Source organism: Colletotrichum siamense, assembly GCF_013390195.1.
Source record: "Colletotrichum siamense strain Cg363 chromosome Unknown KSG_Cg363_contig06, whole genome shotgun sequence".
Taxonomy (NCBI): Eukaryota; Fungi; Ascomycota; class Sordariomycetes; order Glomerellales; family Glomerellaceae; genus Colletotrichum; species Colletotrichum siamense.
This window is the reverse complement of record NW_023501019.1, coordinates 1344510-1364609: the sequence shown is the minus strand read 5'-3', so window position 1 is coordinate 1364609 and position 20100 is coordinate 1344510. Positions and strand designations below refer to the sequence as shown.

General features: G+C 54.5%; 7 protein-coding genes across 7 annotated transcripts; 3 read left to right on the top strand and 4 right to left on the bottom strand.

The window, feature by feature from the left end:
- Positions 1 to 349: 349 nt before the first annotated feature.
- Positions 350 to 3601, top strand: wc-1-1 (White collar 1 protein; the record flags this gene model as incomplete). Its single annotated transcript, XM_036641226.1, has 2 exons — positions 350 to 3241; positions 3308 to 3601. The coding sequence occupies 2 exons, from the start codon at positions 350 to 352 to the stop codon at positions 3599 to 3601; spliced, it is 3186 nt and encodes a 1061-aa protein (XP_036493180.1).
- A 1749-nt stretch (positions 3602 to 5350) lies between these two features.
- CGCS363_v009376 (uncharacterized protein) lies at positions 5351 to 6751 on the bottom strand (the record flags this gene model as incomplete). The annotated part of the gene is made up of 1 exon (XM_036641225.1): positions 5351 to 6751. The coding sequence occupies one exon, from the start codon at positions 6749 to 6751 to the stop codon at positions 5351 to 5353; it is 1401 nt and encodes a 466-aa protein (XP_036493181.1).
- A 1716-nt stretch (positions 6752 to 8467) lies between these two features.
- Positions 8468 to 12327, bottom strand: RSC1 (Chromatin structure-remodeling complex subunit RSC1; the record flags this gene model as incomplete). Its single annotated transcript, XM_036641224.1, has 5 exons — positions 8468 to 9691; positions 10184 to 10743; positions 10806 to 11655; positions 11717 to 11819; positions 11876 to 12327. 5 exons carry the CDS (start codon positions 12325 to 12327, stop codon positions 8468 to 8470), a joined length of 3189 nt encoding a protein of 1062 aa, XP_036493182.1.
- Positions 12328 to 13226: 899 nt separating this feature from the next.
- Positions 13227 to 13510, top strand: CGCS363_v009374 (uncharacterized protein; the record flags this gene model as incomplete). The annotated part of the gene is made up of 2 exons (XM_036641223.1): positions 13227 to 13413; positions 13455 to 13510. 2 exons carry the CDS (start codon positions 13227 to 13229, stop codon positions 13508 to 13510), a joined length of 243 nt encoding a protein of 80 aa, XP_036493183.1.
- Positions 13511 to 13858: 348 nt separating this feature from the next.
- On the top strand, positions 13859 to 15062 carry yod1 (Ubiquitin thioesterase OTU1; the record flags this gene model as incomplete). The annotated part of the gene is made up of 2 exons (XM_036641222.1): positions 13859 to 14225; positions 14275 to 15062. The coding sequence occupies 2 exons, from the start codon at positions 13859 to 13861 to the stop codon at positions 15060 to 15062; spliced, it is 1155 nt and encodes a 384-aa protein (XP_036493184.1).
- Positions 15063 to 15353: 291 nt separating this feature from the next.
- On the bottom strand, positions 15354 to 17312 carry CGCS363_v009372 (putative formamidase; the record flags this gene model as incomplete). The annotated part of the gene is made up of 8 exons (XM_036641221.1): positions 15354 to 15691; positions 15821 to 16063; positions 16123 to 16211; positions 16270 to 16572; positions 16641 to 16871; positions 16924 to 16981; positions 17166 to 17184; positions 17238 to 17312. The coding sequence occupies 8 exons, from the start codon at positions 17310 to 17312 to the stop codon at positions 15354 to 15356; spliced, it is 1356 nt and encodes a 451-aa protein (XP_036493466.1).
- A 702-nt stretch (positions 17313 to 18014) lies between these two features.
- Positions 18015 to 19359, bottom strand: CGCS363_v009371 (uncharacterized protein; the record flags this gene model as incomplete). Its single annotated transcript, XM_036641220.1, has 4 exons — positions 18015 to 18741; positions 18789 to 18961; positions 19031 to 19137; positions 19200 to 19359. The coding sequence occupies 4 exons, from the start codon at positions 19357 to 19359 to the stop codon at positions 18015 to 18017; spliced, it is 1167 nt and encodes a 388-aa protein (XP_036493185.1).
- Positions 19360 to 20100: the final 741 nt, after the last annotated feature.

Below are 20100 nucleotides of genomic sequence, written 5' to 3'. Positions count from 1 at the left end.
GAAACCTCAACCACGACCCATGTGAACGACGTCTTTCGCCAGCAGTTTGCGTTTTCTCTCCCTCCCCGACGACCTCGTTCGTTCCGACCTCGCCCTCGTCATCCGTAATCCCATTCTCCAGTCTCTCGCCTCGACGAAGCTGCCCTGCTGACGCCGTTACGCTTCCCCGACCGCATGCACAGGTGGCACCATTTGAGCCGGCGCCTCGGGAGAGAAAAGTACAAGGCGGAGGCTAAAATCACCCGCGAAGCCTTGACGACTCACGATTTTAAGCCCCACACCGAAGCCGCGAGATAACCAGCACTCTGCGATATCCATCTTGGGGGCGGCAAACACAGATGCACTCGCCATGGAGGCCTACTACGCACAGCTCACTCCCCAGGAGCTGCAGCGACAGATGTCGCAGCATTCACAGCAGCATCCGATGCAGCAGCAGGGCCAACCCGGAAGCCATGGATTTCAGCAGATGAGCCAGGGCCACGGACATGGCCATGGACACGGCCACGGCCATGGCCACGACATGAACATGATGGGCGGAGGCGATTCCCTGGACGATATCATCAATTCCAACCACCACGAACTTCAACGCCGTCGCAGTATACATCAGTCACACCAACCCTTCATACCCCAGAATCAGTCCGGCCAGAGCGGAGGCTCTGATCGACGCATGTCAATGATGGAGTTCGGCGCCAGTGACAATCAACTCGTCAACTATCCTTTCCAGAACCCGGCCATGAACGGCGAGTTCGCCAACATAGCCGGGCAGATGAGCAGTGGCATGGACACAGCTTTGGACAGCGGCATGTCGGGCAACGCAGTGGGCATGAGCAACAACGTACCCGGCAACATCTCAATACCCGGCGCGATGGACGGATACCCAGGTACCGAATCACTGCAGATGTCTCCAACAAATGCCTTCACAACTTTCTCGCCTGACATGATGAATTCGATGATGCCGCCCAACTCCTTTGGTATGCAGGTTCCCTCAATGCCGACGACTACCAGCATGGGCATGTTCGGCCAGACTTCGATGGCGAACAACTTTCCAAGCCCCCTCAACACTAACTCGAATGACATGTCAATGGATATGGCGGGGGGTGATACTCCGGTAACGGCGCCTCAGAGCGCTCTCGACACGCCGCTAGAGATGGCTTCTACCGACGACGACCTTATGAACATGAACCAGCAATATCAAACGCAGCCGGACAACGACAACAACGGCAACACCAATGCTCGGCCAAATTCTCAGACTGTGAACTTCGGATCAACTGGAACTGGGCCGACGCAGACGCCATCTTCTATATCTAGGGAAATGTCGAATTCGACCAACAATTCTTCACAGTCACCTAATCACAGGTCTTCATCCATGGCAACAAGCCAAATCGCTGCTGCGCTTCCCACCGCGTCTACTACGCCAGCCGCGGGACCCGAAACACCCCGCGCGGAAAGCAAGGAAAAGAACGTTTACTCCAAGAGTGGCTTCGATATGCTGCGAGCATTATGGTATGTTGCGACGAGAAAGAATCCCGAAATTCACCTTGGCGCCGTCGACATGTCTTGCGCCTTTGTTGTATGCGATGTCTCACTCAACGACTGCCCTATCATTTACGTATCCGACAACTTCCAGAACTTGACGGGTTATAGCCGTCATGAAATTGTCGGTCAGAATTGCCGCTTCCTCCAGTCTCCCAACGGCAAGGTCGAGGCTGGTTCTAAGAGAGAATTTGTTGACGATGCTTCCGTCTACAACCTGAAGAAGAAAATCGCAGAGGGTCGAGAGGTCCAGCAGAGCTTGATCAACTACCGCAAGGGTGGCAAGCCTTTTCTCAACCTCCTTACCATGATCCCGATCCCGTGGGATGACCCAAACGAGGTACGATTCTTCGTCGGCTTCCAGATCGATCTGGTGGAGTGCCCCGATGCTATTGCCCAAGGCCAAGAAAATGGCGGTGTGAAGGTCAATTACAAGCACAGCGACATTGGCCAATACATTTGGACGCCACCCACAGCGAACCACGTCGAGCCAGAGAACGGACAAACACTGGGAATCGACGACGTGTCGACTCTTCTCCAACAGTTCAACCCCAAGGGTGTAGTGTCCGACTGGCATAAGCAATCCTGGGACAAGATGTTACTGGAGAATACGGATGACGTGGTTCATGTTCTTTCTTTGAAGGGGCTTTTCATGTATTTGTCGCCCTCTTGCAAGAAGGTCCTGGAGTATGACGGGGCAGAGCTGGTCGGCAATGCGTTGTCGACTATCTGTCATCCTTCTGACATAGTTCCTGTAACCCGCGAGCTGAAGGACGCAACCGCTGGCAACACCGTCAATATCGTCTTCCGAATCAGAAGAAAACAGAGCGGCTACACATGGTTTGAGAGCCACGGCTCGCTCTTCTTTGAGCACGGCAAAGGCAGGAAGTGTATCATCCTGGTCGGAAGGAAACGACCGGTGTTCGCTCTCAGCCGGCGAGAGTTGGAGGCTCATGGCGGCATTGGCGATAGTGAGCTGTGGACAAAGATTTCGGTATCCGGCATGTTCTTGTTTGTGTCCTCCAACATTCGATCTCTACTCGACAAGCACCCAAGTGATTTGGTGGGCACCAGCATGCAAGAGCTCATGCGTCGCGAGAGCCGTGCCGAGTTCGGTCGTGCTATCGAAAAGGCCAGAAGGGGTAAGATCGTTACCTGCAAACACGAGGTTCACAACAACAGGGGCCAGGTTCTCCAGGCACATACAACCCTGTACCCCGGAGATGCATCCTTGGGGCAGAAGCCGACATTTTTGTTGGCTCAAACTAAGCTTTTGAAAGCATCGTCAAGGGCTATCGCACCAGCAGCAACACCGCCAGGAAGCGTCAAGTCATCGTCCCAAGCACAGACTATGCAGACAACAGACTTGCAAAAGACTGGTCCAATATCTACGTCTGGTGGCAACACCGTTCCAGGCAACCAAGATGCCGCTCTAGCCGCAGACGATAATATCTTTGATGAGCTGAGAACCACAAAGTGCTCCAGCTGGCAGTTCGAGCTACGTCAAATGGAAAAGGTCAACAGAATCCTTGCAGAAGAGCTTGGCGGCCTGCTCTCCAACAAGAAGAAGAGGAAGCGGAGGAAGGGTGTAGGCAACGTCGTTCGCGACTGTGCCAACTGTCACACCCGCAATACCCCTGAGTGGCGACGCGGCCCGAGCGGCCAACGAGATTTGTGCAACAGCTGTGGTCTACGCTGGGCGAAGCAGGTGAGAAGTGCCGAGCCATCAGTGGCAGACTCACGACCGGAGGGCCACGATATTAATGAGGAATAGGTTGGACGCGTGTCTCCACGCAATTCCTCTAGAGGAGGCGCAAACACGAACGCGGACGCGCTGAGCAAGAAGTCGAACTCCCCGAATCATTCTTCCCAGCTACAGAACGAGGTAAAAGCCAGTAGCAGCACACCTGCTCGGCCTAGTGATGGATCCTCAGGCAACGCGACGCCTGCTACAAGTGTATCCAAGGGCCACAATACTATGCCTCCACCAAGCAAACCGCTGCTAGAAGGCGGCAGCAAAGGTGGTATGACTTCGATACGCGAGGAGGGAGTCACCGGTCCTGGATAACGCTCGAACACCTTCAAACTACAACCTTTTACAGCCAAACAACTGATGATTTTTGATCGCCTTCCCTCCCTTCAAGATACCACAATTCTATCGTTTCACGATTCTTCCTAGGTGATGGCTCGGTATACCCAAGAGATGCCTCAAGCCGGCGCCGGTAGGAAAGGTTGAAATATTTGGCAGCCTTACGAATGTTATCATTGCAAGTTTAAGCCGTTGGATTCACAATATTAAACGTACACGGGGCGCTAGTTTATGTAGGCCGGGAAGCCGCGAGATGTGGGTTATGTCCAATTTGTTGTCACGCTATTCTCTGCTGCGCATCTTCGATACCAATGTTGAGACGCCATTCTGGGTGTAAATTACGTTTCCTTCTTCTTGCTCACAGGTAAAGATTTTCTGCGGGATGTGCATGTGGAGGTGCTCGTTCGCCATCCGTCTCCTCCCCCCCCTTTTTCGCTTGCAGGCACCTCACGGCGGCGCGACATGATTTGGGCTACCCGAATGAGGAAGCGTGACTAAAAAAAAGAAAATCGGCATATTTTTATTATTATTATTTTCTTGAATCTTTGTGGAAGGGCTGGCAATTATGGGAGTGACGGTGGAGGTGGGCTTCGAAGCTGGCGATGTAAGGTCAAACATTTATATAGCCTGCTTTGGTGGCTATGAGTGTGCACGATATAGCTGAATGAAACCGTACCTACTTGTGGCGGGGCGCTGGATATTTGTGATGACGGTGTGGAAAGCAAGAGTTCACTCATGAGATAGATGGGACAGTGAGTTTGTGTGACCGAGGCTGTGATGCCGCCAAGTCGGTTTTGTATTGTTGTATTTCTGTGAGCTGAGCGCCGAAACATGGAATGCTTCGGTTCAGCCTCTGGTAATCCGAGGATTTTTGCCGGGCATTTTATGCTTCTCGGCTTATCCTATCCCTCGATGTGATTCCCTGGGACGCCACAATCCGTGCTGTTGCATCTCTCATGTCCAGATACCATGTATGTACACCCTTTGCCTAACTGCCGTCTAAGAACAAAACCATAAGGCAACCAAATCAGAGAGGGGGTATCTCTTTTCCCTAACCATATCAAACGTCCCGAGTCGTAATCAAGGCTTGTTGTCTTGAACATTTTTCCCATGAAAGGAAACAAACAACGCTGATGCGGCAAGTAAATAAAGAAGAAAACCGTGCCAAACCATGCTAAACATAAACCAGAAGCGAAAGAGAACCTGGAAGAGAGACGCAACAGACTCGCAAAATCTCTCAGAGAACGCAGAAAACCCAAATGCTAGTAAAAGAAAAGACACACAGACATAAACCCAGAAAGCTGAGATCGTCCATGGATGCATATGCCGTAATAAGTAGCATAGCCAAGTAAGAACTCAAAACGAAAATGTGTTTGTTGTTGTTATAGCAGTTGTTGCTGTTTGCCTCTCATCCAAGTAAGCAATCATCGGCAGCGTCAAAGTGCACGAGGGCCTTATTCCATGCCCCCATCCTTGCGACGCCAGCCGGTAGATTCTCGAGTCGAGGAAGAGAAGGCAAGAGACAGCGTTCCAAAGTCGGGCCGCTTCGCCGCTTGCATTCCCAATTCATATCCCATTCCTGCAAGACATACCAATGTCTAGCAGGCTACCGCCAAGTACATATCCCAGATCCCATCGACGCACGAGGTCGATGGGCTACCTATTCAAAAGAGGGCGATTCCGGTGCACCTTTCGGCGAGCACACGGTTGCCATGGGTTGTAGTTTGATTACACCTTGGCACCAGAGATGGCTGAGTACTGTTGGAACGAGCCGAAACAACCGCCCACAAAACCGTTTGTGGAAGCAAAGGTGGTCTTGCTGGCGCCAAAGGTGCTGGCACTCTGCAAAAGCGCTTGGTAATCGGACGTTGTGTGCGACTTGGTAGCTGTCACCGACTGATACTCAGACATCACTGAGCCGGTGAACTTGGCCTTTTTGGGGGAAGGAGTCCTCCAGTCGTTGTCAAGGTGAGCGGCGTGAGAATGAGGGGAGGCGACCTTATCCTCAGCGATCGGCGTCATCCGCTTCAGAGTCATGGGTGTAGGGCGACAAGACGCCCGAGTGGCATGCTTCGCAGCAACCTCCGACAGTTGCTTCTCGAAAGAAGGCTTGCACAAGTCGTGCAAATAGCTGTCCAGATAGTGGACCGAGACACGGCCAGCCCACTCTTTGTTGTTGAGAAGCTCCGGCTGGGTCCAGACCTCGGAGCACGCCGACTTGAAAGAGTACACTTCAACAGCCCAACCCAACGATAGGCAACGTACAACGTGAGCGGGGAAGCCGTCAGAGGTACCGGACTCGTTCGAGTTGCCGTCCCCAGTGACGAGGATGATGACACCTTTGTTGTTGATGTTGTCGACGGCGCAGTTGATCATCAAGTGCTGAAGGTTTTCATCAACCTGATGCTCCTGCATGGGCTCACGGCGTCTCGAATATATGTCGTCAGAATCAGACGTGTTCGAGAACGGCTTCTTGCCATCTTTGGGGATTCGAGGAAGAATGGTCTTCTGGTAGCCAATCTCCTCGGCATCAAAGAAGTACTGAGCCTCAGTCTTGCCGGGAGCCTTGGAGCCAACGATGTGGGAGGCCATGACATGTCTGTCTCGCTGCAATATCTCATGCAGTTTGACGATGTCAAGGCAACCGGGGAGCGGCTCATTGTGGCGCATTCCAAACTTCTTCTTGAGGTCCTGGTAGAAGCTGGTGCTGATGTTGGAGCCGTCGACAAAGATGTACACTCTGTCGTGAGACACTTTGCCGTCGAGCTTGGCACACATTTGTTGGAATTGTTGATCATGCGCCACAAACTGGTGCGCAAGGCGGTTCGAAAAGGACTCCTCGAAGGAGACGGGAAGCCTGTGTGCGGTGTGCCTTTCGAAGAGAAGATCGCCAGCAGACACAAAGGTGGCCTTGGGAGGAGGTGTGGCGGGCGGCGTGGTGACGTCTGAGAGACCAGCACCCCCGTTCAGATCCAGCTCCATGTCGACCGGATCGAAATCCCCACGAGACGAGACTGAGTCCGAGTCGCTTGAAGTTGCAGACATTGGGGGGGATAGTAGGGGAGAAGTGGCGTTAGTAGCGTTCTGGCCGCCAGCCTTGCTCTTAAGCTTGGGAACCTTCCCACCCATGATGTCTCTGACAACGGAGTCTGGGATGAACAGGAGGCGTGAGCTTGGAGAGATGCTTTGACTGGGCGCAGGTTGCTGAGCACAAGAGTTATCGTTATCCGTAGGACAGGCGGGGTTCTGATGGTGATTTAAAAGAGAAAATATCTTTGAAAAATCGCCAAGACAGGGTTTCTCTGACATGGTAGTAGTAGTGAGGCACTGGGAACTCAAATTCGTGATACCAGAATTAGCAGGTGGCCGTCTCTGTCGAGGCTTTCTGCGAGAGCTTGTGGACGCCATCGTGCCTTATACGAGGTTCTCGAATGCAGGCTTTGATAAGCATGAACCGCTGTGGTGTCGGGAAAGCAAAGTTCGTCAATTTTCTTCGGAGAAAGACGGTTGAGTGGCGAGAGACCCGGGTGGATTGTGCTAGACGATGAATTGTATGTAGATAGTCCCTGGCAGGAGAAGGTTGCTCGTATTGGTAGTCTGCGAAACGTATGCGAGAAAAAGTGAAGACAACTTGGATGGAATCTAAGAGATGCCAACCTTGCTTGGTCTTGCCTCGTTGCCTGAACTATAGAAAGAACGCAAGGTGGGGGGTTAAGTCAACAGGAAGCAAGGAAACGAAGACGCGACCACACCAAAATAAGATGGATTTGGTGTTTCGGGACAGAAGTCGGGTTCCTCTAGAAAGGGATGATGTTTTCGGAGGTGACTGCGAGTGGTTTTTGAAGACGAGAGCGGGAGGCGAAAAAGAGAGGTGAAAGAAGAAGGTGAAGAAGGCAAGTCGAGAACGTCAGCAAATGGTGGTTTAGCCGCGCTTGAGGCTCACTTAGCGTCCCGTGAGTGTGCCGCAGGAAGTTGCCCCCCAGCGGTTCCCACATTGGGCCTGAGGTGTTTGGGAGGAAAAGGTCCAGCGCATCCACGTCTCGCTGTCAGAGTCACCCTGCACCGCAATCAGTGGCTGGAGCGTCTCGAGTGGGCGAATCAGATCTGCACTAGACCCTCTTTGGGCTGGCACCTAGGTGCGCTTTGTGCGTGGTCGGGCGGCGCCCCCGGCAGGGCCTCGCAGCGATTCTTACCTTAGTGCCTGGACGTCCCGTCGACAGCGAACTTAGGACCTGGATTTGTGGGGCGAGGTTCCTGACCCGACACCACAACCTCGATCCTGGAAGCACCTAGGCACTGGACAGGCTACAAGCTCTCAATCTCCTGGCCAGTTGGTCGCCACTAAATCTTATCTTTGTCTCTACCGAGCTACCCACCTAATGACAATGTTGCATGTCTAGAATGTTTCCGTCTGCCCATCGACTTGAGCATCGAAACAGCAGACAGGAACAGGGGTACTGGGGACGAAGTCGAACATCATCAATAATCATCATCAAAGGTGTGTGTGTGTGTGTGGTATTTGTTTGGGCACTGGACAAGCTTTTCATGGCACAAAACCTTGACGCTGTCCAGACTGGAAGGAATGTTCTTTTGCGTCTTCAATTCTTAGCATTATGATGTACAATAACCATAGGGACCCCATCGGTTCCATGTCGACACACCGAGCCGTAATGGTTTCCGTAAAACTCCAAACCAAAAGGTATCACAACAAGCTGAATCACCCACCAAAAACTCCTCCCGTCTGTCTACCCAGAGAAAGCTAAAGCTCTACGCATCTTGGTCCACCGCCTCCTGCAGCGCGGACACGTAGCATCCATTAGAGCGACGTCTTGGTGACCTGTCCGTTCAGACACCACGTGGCTTGGAGGAACGCATGCTGGTGTGGGCCGAGTAGATGCCCTCGAGATAGCTGGCCTTCTTGGCCTCTTCGGCCCTATCGGCCTCCTCCTCACGCTCCCTTCTGGACTTGACCTTGACTGCACGCTGCTCCCTCACCATCTGGTCATGTCCATCCAGGTCGCCATCCTCGCGCATGCGCATCGTTTCCTGGGCATGGCTCTTCCAATACAGAGCCCATGCGTCGCTCGCCCAGTCACGCAGCTCCTCCTGCGTCTTGCCCTTGGTGATCTCGTCAATGACCATCTTGGTCTTCAGCTCCTTCTGTTTGACAACGGAGAAGGCCTTTGCCTTGCTCGCACGCTCCGACAGCCATTCCGGGTTGCTCTTGGCAAGGTAGGCGAGGCTATGGCCCGTGTTTGCGTGGTCCGGCGCGAGGCCATGTTCGGGGCGCGCGGCGGGCGGTGTGGTGAAGAAAATGATTCTGCCGTTCTCGTCCCTGTTGTACTGGCTGCGCACCTCCTCGGGAATCTGGTCGTTGATGTGGTCGGGCAGGACAAAAACCTCGGGAGGGCGCGGGGGGTTGTAGGCGTTGTTTGGCGGCATGGCATTGGGTGCAGACGCCATGGGGGTGCGGGCTGCAGCTGGGTGAGGCTGCATCTGGTGGTGATTGAACGTCGTTGGGCCCAAAGAGTTTGCTGTCATCATTTGTGGATGCATCTGGTGGTGTCCGTGTCCGTGCTGTGCCACGGGGGGCGCTTGGGCCTGCGGGTAGTGCGGCGGCGGCGGCTGGTGGTGCTGCTGTGGTGGAAGGTGCTGTTGCTGCTGCTGCTGCTGTTGCTGAAACTGGTGGGGATGGTGCTGTGGATGCTGTGGGTGCTGTTGCTGATGCTGGAAGGGGCTTGGCACGTATCCCTGCTGCTGGTACATGGGACGGATGGGTTGTTGCGGAGAGTGAGACGCCTGGTGAGGAGGAATCTGGGGCAGCGGCACTGGTGTCTGATGAGGCACCGCGACAGGCGAAGCCGACGCGTGTTGAGGCGTGTATTGCTGCCCGTACATGGCCGGCGACGGCGACGGCGCCGCGCCCATTCCGTGTCCGTACGGCGTTGGCGGATTGTTCATCGACATGTCGCTAGGCGTTTGTCGCATTGCCTGGAGCACCGATGGGCGTCGAGCAGCCTCCTGACTTATGGGAGGCGGCGATGGTGTTGGTTCAGGTGGAGGGGACTCCTACATCCCAAGGAATGTTTGTTAGTACCCGGCTTGGTCTTGGTAAAAAAGCCACCACAGCAAGGCAGACATGCAACCTCTGCGGAGAGGAAGGGCGAGGGGGGGGGGCAATGAAGAGAAAAAGAGGTGGAAAGGTGAGTGTGAGCAAACGAGTGACGGGGGCAGGAACTTCGCCGGGGCTTGGAGACGGGATGCAGGGTACTGCCGCTGCTGAACCATCGCCTCTGCGCCGCTCTTTTTATCGGCTTGTACTGGATAAGGCGTCGCAGAAGTTGTGTGAGAGAGAGAAAGAGAGAGAGAGAAGAGGTGTTGGGGCACGGGTTACAGCTCATGCAACAAGATTCACTTGGGCGGTACTAGGGTCAGGTAAGGCGGCGCGGCTGGGAGTGAGAATGGCCGAAGGCCAAGCAGTCCCAGGCAGGCCAGGCCTGCAGAGTGTGGATGGACAGTGGACAGAAATAGCAAAGAAACAGCAAACACATCACGACTTACGTTCGATTCCCTGGGTCGACGGTGCACGGCGCCGATGATAGGCGGTGCGTTTGGAGCTCCCCATGTCGGCTTCGGCAGCTCGTCCGTCTCTTTCGCGTCGGCTTGCAGCAGGTGCTTGATCGGGCTGGGCACCTTCTTGAGCCGCCGTGGCTGGTCAAACAAGTCCATTTCGTAATCCTTTTCCCGCACCTCGTCCGGCACGCAGCTGGCCCACGTCTTGATCTTGTTGAAGCGGCACGTCTGTTCGTTGTAGCGAGACTCACACACATACACCTCCTTGTCATGTGGCAGACCGCGAGGCCGCCCCTTGTTGAAGCGCGTCACAAACATGACGAAGCATCGGTCGAGAACCTCTTCGATCTGGTGGTCACGATACTGGCCCGTCTTGGCCACTTCGTTCTCGAAGAAGTGCTTCTCGTATCGGTGGACCGTCTGTTCGGGACGGTAGTACCAGCAAGCATTGATCCACCGCTGGCCGGCACGATCTTGCCAGGTGCGGAAAATCTGGGCGACAATGGGCTTGGCCATGTCGTTGACGTTGCGAATGTGCACCCAGTCACCTAGAACAATTGTTAATCAGGGCCACTTACCATGCTACCGGGGGTTACTGGACGCAACTTACCAACTTTCCACGATTGGCCGTTGTATTGAATCTCAGCCAACGGCAGCTTGCCGTCCTCGTCTCGGAACTCATCATCGGGTCTGGCCTCCTCCTGCGCTACCAGTCCATGGGCCTGCTTCTGCAGCTCTACGGCAGCCTCGAAAATTTCACTTCCTTCCTCGTTGTAGTGTTTGGCGTTGTTGAACATGAGATCAATGTCCTTGAGGACACTGTCAACGGTCGGGTACTTCTTCCTCTTGGCCTTGCGTTTTATGTTATCCAGCGCAATGGGGTCCTTGATAACCTGGTAGTAGTCTGGATTCATGGTCTTGTCGGGCAGCTTCTCAAAGGGACCGATGAGCAGGTCACCGTCGTCTGACTTGACTTTGCGAAGGCCCTTGATGACGTTGTGTATACGAGCTTCGAGGGGCGTGAGAACCTTGGGAGGGCGGCCGCGTTTCTTATGCTCGTCCTCCTCTCTGGCCTCGCCAGTCTGGCGTCTGCCGAATGATGCTCTCCCCCGCTTCCTGTTGCGACGCCCTCTCCCATCATCGTCAGAGTCGTCGTCGTCATCTTCGTCTTCCTCCTCTTCTTCCTCCTCCTCTTCTTCCTCTTCTTCGGACTCAGCCTCTGGGGAGGATTCTTCGGCAGGCGGTAGCTCTCCCAGATCCGGCAGCTCGGCTTCCGCTGGCTGTATGGTACCCTTGTTCACGAGCTTCTGCAGCTCTTGCTTAAGAAGATCCCTGATTACAGTAGCGCCCTTGAAGATGGCAGACGAAGGTCGGTTGTACACTTGAGCATTGTGACAGATCTGGGCAACGTCACGGACGAACTCGGAGAAGTCATTGTACTGCTTTTTACTTATTTTGTGCTGTTACAGGTTAGCTTCTCAACTTGAATGATTGTACAATTTGTTGTTAGGCAAGACTTACGCGAATGGTGCTGAAGGCTATGGGGTTCTCGATGATTTCGAAATAGTCAGGGAGCTGGCGTTTATTCGGGATACGCTGGAAGCTGGCGGCCCACCACTCTCCACTACGAACCATATGTCAGCAAGAAGCGCAATTATCACGATTCGGTGCGACACATACTCATCGTCCTTATAGTTGCTGAGATATGTGTTGAGGGTTTGGATGATGTCCAAGAGATCGCCAGGCTCAGATTCTGCTGGAGAAGCAGCACCGTCGTCAGGGTCTCCGTCAGCGTCGGCATCGGCATCAGCGTCTCCATCTGCATCGGCATCAGCGTCTGCGTCTGCATCGACGTCGACGTCGACTTCTCCAGGTGCATCGGCATCAGCGTCCGCTTCACCGTCGGCATCAGCATCTACGTCGGCATCTGCATCGGCATCGGCGTCAGCGTCGACATCCATTTTGTCGGAAGCGTCCGGTTTCGCGGGAACAGCATTGGAATCGACGGGCATGGGAGCGGTGTCGGCCGAGGTGGCGGCGGCGGCGGGTGCGTCGGTCATCTCAACATCGTTGGTAACCTTGGCCTCGATGGACTCGCGCACTTCGGGCGCGTCGCTGCGCGTCGAAGACATCATCTGCACCGCCGACTCGAAGCGCAGGCACGGGAACTGGAGGTCGTCTCTGAGAGTGTAATTGGCGGCGCAAAGGGTCAGTGGAGTAATTGAACCCTCTGCACGGGCGAGCCTGAGTGGGAGAGGGGGAGGAGAGGCTCTGTCGCAAAGGTCAGAATTTCCAGAAAAGACCGTCGAGAGGGAAGAATTGAAGGTTCGCGAAGCGGGAGCTGGGCTGGTGCTGTGGCCGGCCAGGTGCTATTAGTCGCTAGGCAGGTAGGTACCTTAGACATGGCCGGGATGGTAACGGCCCAGTGCAACAAAGCACCAGTCGGTCGTGGGTGTTAGCAGGGAAGCCTCCTTGCCCAGGGTCGACTGTGTGCCGGCTCCACCTCGGCTAACGGAAACGGCTGAACGGTCTAGACCACTAGGTAGTGAAGGTACTGAGAGGAAGGTGCCATTCTATTCAGTGTTGCTGTTTGAAAAGTTGCAATATCAATATCGATATACCTGTTGTCGTTCGAATTCTCCATTAGCTTTTGTCGACGCCACAAGTGTTTCCTCCCTTGTTCTTGGCAGCCAATAGAGGCTGCACCAAAGACCAATCCTCGAACCTACCCGCAGCCTGCCTAAGTAGGTATAAGGTGAGACTCCCGTCCTACAAAGGCTCTCGATCCAACGGCTTCGCTATCAACTTTGAGACCCAAGTGACCCGTGTCCAGTGGAAAGCATCCGCAAACGTCACGCAAGTTCCTGGTGAAATCGAAAAGTGGGCTGCCGGCGAGATGGACACAATGAAGTCATTGTCACTGGATCTCCGGACTGTGTCCAGTGAGATGGCCAGACACATCTGATTGGATTACTTCTCCACACCACGGCGACAACCAGAGTGGGATGAGGACAACGCGACCCCGATCCCAATGTCTCTTGGTCTTCTTGTGGCTCGCATTTCATGTTACACATGTCTGACCTCGAACACAGAAGCATCCCAAAGCAGTCGCCGCCCTCGACGCTCAGACCTGGCCTGGTCTTCGCTCCATCGTCCTAGCTTCATCTTTGACCCCGACGACGTCTTCCAGAAGTACTTAATAAGCGGAGAAGCTTCTAGTTCGTCTCAAGACACTCGCAACACTGCTCACTCAACAGAGCCTTCATCACTTGCGACTGCAGCTCACTCGTCCCGCAACGTGGGCCACCAAAATAAGACACTGCCTGTCCGATCAACCTGGCTTCAATACATCAACTCGAAGCAAGGTTGCTGAGACATTGACTCCCATCATCTCAACCCTGGGCTACGACCGGCCCCATCCATCCCCGCCATCATTGGAACCCCGGTATCTGCTCGAGATAAGATTAATCCCTCCGCGACCCCGCCGTTCCAGCCAAGACCGCTCGGCTGCCCTCCGGCTACCCTCCGGATCCGTCTCCGGTCGCTTTGAGAACCTTCTTTCACCCCACCCCAAGACGGAGCACGAGGCATCTTTAAACTTCCTCCCCCATACCTGGGCCTTTGCTCTAACGCAACATCCCCGAATCGCCAATCCCGGACGCCATGAGAGCCAGGTACAGGGGCCCGGAGGGTTCTGGTGTAGTATCCCTCGGAGATGACGCTACCGTGGGTCAGCTCTTCGACGAGATCAAGAAGTCAACTGGCATCGCCGATTTCGCCCTAAAGTATGGCTATCCTCTCCAGACACTCACTCTCGAGCAAAAAGATGCCAACGCAAAGGACCTCGGCCTCAATGGCCAGTCCTTCACCATTGAGCCGGCTCAGCCAAGAGTCATTACGCCCCCACCGCCCGTGACGAGACCCTCCGAAGGAAGCGCGCCCTCGTCCAAGAAGCCTCGCCTGGACTCTTCGGGTGATCCAACCCCCTCTGACATCAGCATACCTTGGCCTGAACGCGAGTCAACCCTGCGTAAGTAGCCATAATTACCCGCCTGGCGCAGAAAGCTTACACTGCGCAGTACTACGTGTCATGCCCGACGACAATAGTTGCCTCTTCACAGCTTTCGGCGGCGCCATTCCGGGAAAGCAGATGGAGGCCAAGGAACTTCGCAAGATGGTCGCCGACTACATTCGCCAGCATCCTGATGAATACTCTGAAGCTGTCCTTGGCATGGCCCCGGACAAGTACTGTCGAACCATGCAAGACCCAGACCGCTGGGGCGGCGCGATCGAGCTCGGAATTTTCTCTGACCTCTTTGACCTCGAGGTTCTGGCCTTCGACGTCAAGAGCCAGAACCCGCTAAAGTTCGGCGAGAACAAGGAGTCGCGATGCATTCTCGTGTACTCGGGTATCCACTATGACCGAGTTGCCTGCAGCCCTTCGGAGCCTCCCTACACCCATTCTGATCTCCCTCCCGAGCTGGATCGCACCAACTGGAGCACTTCTGACGAGGCCGTTCTTGACAAGACCAGGGAACTGATCCGCAAGCTGCATGAGATGCACTACTTCACCGACACTGTCGAGTTTCTGCTCCGCTGTACCGTTGCTGGTTGCGACTGGATCGGTAATGGTGAGAAGGAGGCCAACAAACATGCCTCGCAAACAGGCCACATGGGTTTCGACGAGATCAAGGATGTGTCTCACAGCGGTGCAGGTGGTGCAAGTGCCGTTGCTGCCATGGGAGATAGTGCCTTGCGGAAGTGTAACGCTCCTGGTTGCGAGTGGCTTGGTACTAGCACGGCCGAGGCTCGCATCCACACGAGCGAGACAGGTCACACCTCGATGAGCGAGATCCCTGATTTTTGAGGAGGATGTGGCGTTATATGCATTGATTCATAATCGCAATGATCGTGAAAGCGCGCTAGGAGTTGTTGGACGATGAAGAAGGGGCTGAGGATACAGGGTAAACGGGCGTATTCAGGTTGTGGTTGCCAGAAGGACTGCGAACAAATTACTACCTTATTCCTAGACAAACGAGAGATGAACATGATGAAGTCTTGTGCACAAAGCCTCCGGGACTCAGTCGCGGCTTTTCTTCCGCTCCAAATCTCAACTCCGCAAGACACTAACAGAAACAGCTAGACAACAGCCCGTCTCTCACACGCCGCCCATTACCTTGTCCTTCACATCTTCCACCACAGACTTCTTGTAAGTCAGTCCGCCACCGTAGCTGTGCTCACTGTTCTCTCCACCCTTCGTGATCTTGCCCTCCGTCACCCCGGTAGCAAAAGCACAGCTGCCCAAGGCGCGCTTCTCAACCTTGCCGGCAGCCGGAGAGATGTCGAAATCGAAAATGTCCATCGGCAGACCGATAGTCGTGCACGCGTTAGGGATATCGACGATGCCGGCCACATGGCCCTGAATTGGAGCGCAGGACATGAGCAGGTAGGCCTGGTAATCGCTGTAGCCGAAGCGGCGGAGGTACTCGATGACGCCTTGGCAATGTTAGCATCGCTTCATATCATCTTTTTTTCCGTTGGACAGCTCCTCCGGTGAGGTCGACTCAGACCCTTGACTCTTGTGTCGCTCAAGGGGGAAATGGCGTGAGGGGGAAGAGAACTTACGAAGACAGGTCTGCCGATATGCAACCGTCACATCCATGTAATGCTGCTTGCCGTGCTCATCGACGGAGAAACCTTCAAAGTAAATCTGTCGTCCGGGGCCGAACTGAGGCTCGACGGGGCCGGGGATGTAAATGGGCGACTTGAGGCCGAGGTCCGCGACGCCGTTCTTGATTACTTTGAAGTTGATGGTGATGACTCCGGCCATCTCGATGGCGCCGCAGAATGAGATTTCTCCGTCGCCCTCTGGTTCGCGTGTCAGTACTCGTTCTTTATCGGTACACTACTTCGAGGGGGAAACCTACGGGAGAAGTGCAGATCGCCGACGCTGAACTTGGCACCGGGAACGTGGACCGGGAGGTAGACTTTGCTTCCCCTGCTCAGGTTCTTGATGCTGTGACCCCGTCAGCATCCTGCCATCCAGCAAACACTCGCCGAGACTGCAAACTCACTCGCAATTGCCCCCGTGCTCCGGTCGTCCGGGGATTGTTCTCGCGCCCTCCTTCCCCACCTTCTCCTTGAGCGCAGCGTCCGCGGCGCCGGCGTGGACGTTGATCGGCTCGGGGGGCTTCGCGACGTCCCGCTCCAGCTTGTTGGCGCTGATGAGCTCGCCCTCGCGGGTGTTCCAGGTGTCGAGGACCTCGGCGGAGGGCGCGCAGCCCAGGATGCCGGGATGGATCAGGCCCGCGAACTTGACGCCGGGGATGTGTCTCGATGTGCAGTAGATTCCCTCAAAGTCCCAGATCGCCTTTGCGCTATTTCCTCATCCATGTCAGTCTTTCAATCTTGCAAGACGAGGATAATCATGAGAAAAACAACATACGCAGTCGGGTAGATCTCGTCGAGGAATCCGCCGCCATTGTTCTTGTCAAAAACGCCCGTGAAGCCCCACGGCTGGTCCTCGAAGGGCTGGACGTCCATGATTTCGACGAGGAGCAGATCGCCGGGCTGGGCGCCTTCGACTTCGAAGGGACCCGAGAGGTAGTGTATCTTGGTGAGGTCCACATTGAGCATGTCGTCTGCGGAGTCGTTGTTACCAATCTGACCGCCGGTCCTGAGATGAAGTTGGGCTGTGATAACACCGTTGGGAGAATGGGATGATTTACCAGTCTACGCATTCAATCTTGACCGTCTCGCCATCCTTGATTGTTCCGGAGAAGGGAACTGCAGAGCGTCAGAGAGAGTGACCTTGCTCTTACTACTACATCAGAGATAAAGGGGTGGAGAGATGAGCACAGAAACGAAGATGAAAATGATCGTGGACGGCACTGCATGCAGAACCGTTCATGAGTCGTGTCTGGTGATATGCCAGAGTAGGGCACACTTGGTTCGAATAATGATCACTTACTATCGGGGTGCCATCTATTCTGCATGAATGAGTGTGAGCAGCATCTCAAGCGCACCGATGAAATCAACTCACATGTAGTCCAGGTTGTTCAGAGGCCGGCTTGTCAAAGCTGACCTTGTTAGCCGTTCGAATACCAGTCTTTCCCATGACGGATTATGATTTGAGAGTCAACTGTGCGGAAACTGATTGCTTTCAAGAAAGAAACATGCGTATATTGCACTTGAGGGCGATGGTGTCCATAGAGTCTGTAGCCAACCCCAAACAGGCCGGCCTCTTTAGATATAGCACATCCAGCCCGAGCCAGCGCCTCCAAACTACCCCGCCTTTCATTCCTCGGAATGGGCTATTCCATGCACCAAACAACGCCTCATCTGCCACGGCTGGCTATCAGTTGGAGAATGCAAACGAAGAAACGATTAGTTCTTAGGCGACTGTTACGGTGTTGGGGCCGGGAGCAGTGCGGAGCTTGCGTCTGATAAGAGAGTTCCCCTCCAATTGCCGTATCAGGCTTCTATCTGGCAACCCCCGCATTAAAACGTCTGGGTTATGCCACCGGCCGACTGGAAGCGCAACTGGCACGCCAATCGATAAGACTTCCATGGTGATCTCATTCTGCATGGAGACCCTTTCTTGAAACGTAATTGATTTGGGGGTCGCTTTGGTAGTTATCTCGGCATCTGATGTGGATGCTCTCTGTGCCTGTGGGCGCAGCAATACCAGAGTACCTTACGCGCTAAGCAATCTACGATAGAGGTGATGACAGGGGTTTGCTATTGGATAAGAAGGCTCTAATACTGTCTTTGACGCCTGACATGTCCATAGGGCGCGCTCGACGTTTTCCAGAAGCCTTTACTGTGATTTTTGCGTCTCTCCCGATGGCTTATTGTGAATGGTGTCCATGTTGGCAAGCGATAAGCTGAGGAACTCATGCTTGTTGGTCCATTGCTGTTGGCTCTCGGCAAATGCAGCCTTCTCGGCAGGAGGGGGAGGAGGGTCTGTAATCTTGGTAATCAGGTATGCCGTTGAAGCTTCCGCAATGCCGTAGATCAGAACACCAACAAGGGGGATCTTGATCATGGTGTAAAAGCCGATAGCGAAGCCGAACAAAACGCCCTCGCGTTCGCGGAACCAGTTCCGCTTTTGCTCCTTGGTGAAGTGTACCCGTGAAAAGTAAGGCTCCAGCAACTCTCTCATCAAACTCCTGGAGGCGAAGTAGCTCTGCAAAAAGATCACGAGGTAACGTTTTGGCAGGAATATTCCCGTTCCAAAGATGACTGAAGCAGGTCCTAAGCCAACGGCCTTATTGAAGGTGTAGAAACTGGCTGCGGGCAACACGAAGCGGCCGACGACGGGAACGTAGGAGAGGGCGAAGATGGCGAGGGAGATGGCGCCTTTGCGGGCAAAGCGGTAGAGGAACATACTGACGGCCTCCGCCGTTCTGGTGGAGTGAGTGCTGCCGTCGCTGACCTTGTACTGCTTCAAGTTGGGATAGTACATATCCCGAAGGTGGTTAGGGTCATCGTGCTTGTGCTTTTGGACGTAGGTCCTGTCAACCCAATTGAGGGAGTCCATGAACCTGAATTGTCAGCAAATGCCGGTCGACCACAGGTCTCGTGGACTCACATGTTGTCCAAAGTAGGAGTGACATATCGCATTAAGGCCATCAGGAAGAAGGGCACTTGGAGGACGTACTCCTCAATGAAATTGAGGCCTCCCACGAGCTTCTCGTCCCAGGTAACATGGTCCAAGCTAAAGAGCAGGGAAATGAACCAAAGAAGAACCTTAACACCAATGATCTAGGCGCTTGTCAACTTTCAACTGCAAGACAATGTTTGTTCGCTCGGACGGCTCCACCGGAGGCTTACGGGCACGGAGATGATCAGGCGGATAGCGAGGCCAGTCAGGACAGCAACGCCGGCTTGTCGGTAGTGATCGGAGGTGAAGAGGGCCGGATTCTGGAACGCTCGGTGAGCTTCTCGCAGTCAGCTAATTTGTTCCAAAACATGATGTTTCTGGCGGCCTTGGACAACTTACCCCCGACTAGGGTCAATTGAGCACCTCGAATGACGGAGTTGAGGTCAAAGTGGGACAGGTCGAATTCCTGCTTCAGGGTCTCCTTGTCCAGAGGGAGCTTGTCCAGTGGCAGCTTGTCCAACGGAAGGATATCGCGCTTTTCGCGCTTTTCGGTGGCCATGGTGTCGTCGGATGCTGGGCTGGTTGTGCAGATCAACGCAAAATATTCTGGGTTTGAGGATGCGCAGCGACGAGGGTTGGAGGGGCACGCGAGCTCTCGTCAGACAGGACCAGGGCTGCTGGCCAGGACGAGCTGAGCTCGAGCTAACTTGGCGGGCGAGATCCAATGATGACGACACTGCCGGGAATAACGGCTGGAGAGGCACCTGCGCAGGGCGGTCGGGTATGGTCCGTGCAGTTGACAGACAGGCTTACGTTATCATACCTTACCTCATGGGACTTGAGCGACACTGGCTGCCAGCTGCCAGTCCTCCGTCCTCTGGCACCTCTCACGGATGCAGATTTTGGCGTGTGAGCGTCAGTGCTCAGGCTTGCTCCAGTGGATAGTCATCTAGGTATTCGTACCTTACAAATACCTACCTAGGTACCGATATCCATACGCAAGTACGAATAGAGGCTAGAGCTGCGGCACCGGTTCATGTTGGCGGGATGCTGCGGCTACCTTTGGCTACAGCTGCAGCTGCACGCACTGCCCACGCGTCGAACTTGCATCCCAGAAACGTGTTCATCGACTACAGCTGCAACCCCTGCCGCATTGCTCGGATCTTGGGCCGCGTTCTTTATGCAGGCTTTTTGGGACGGGAGTTGTCATGGGAGACCCGGTGGAACCAAAATGGAAGCTCAGTCGAAGAATGCGATGAGCGCACGTCGAGACACTGATACACAGTCAACCTCGGTTGCA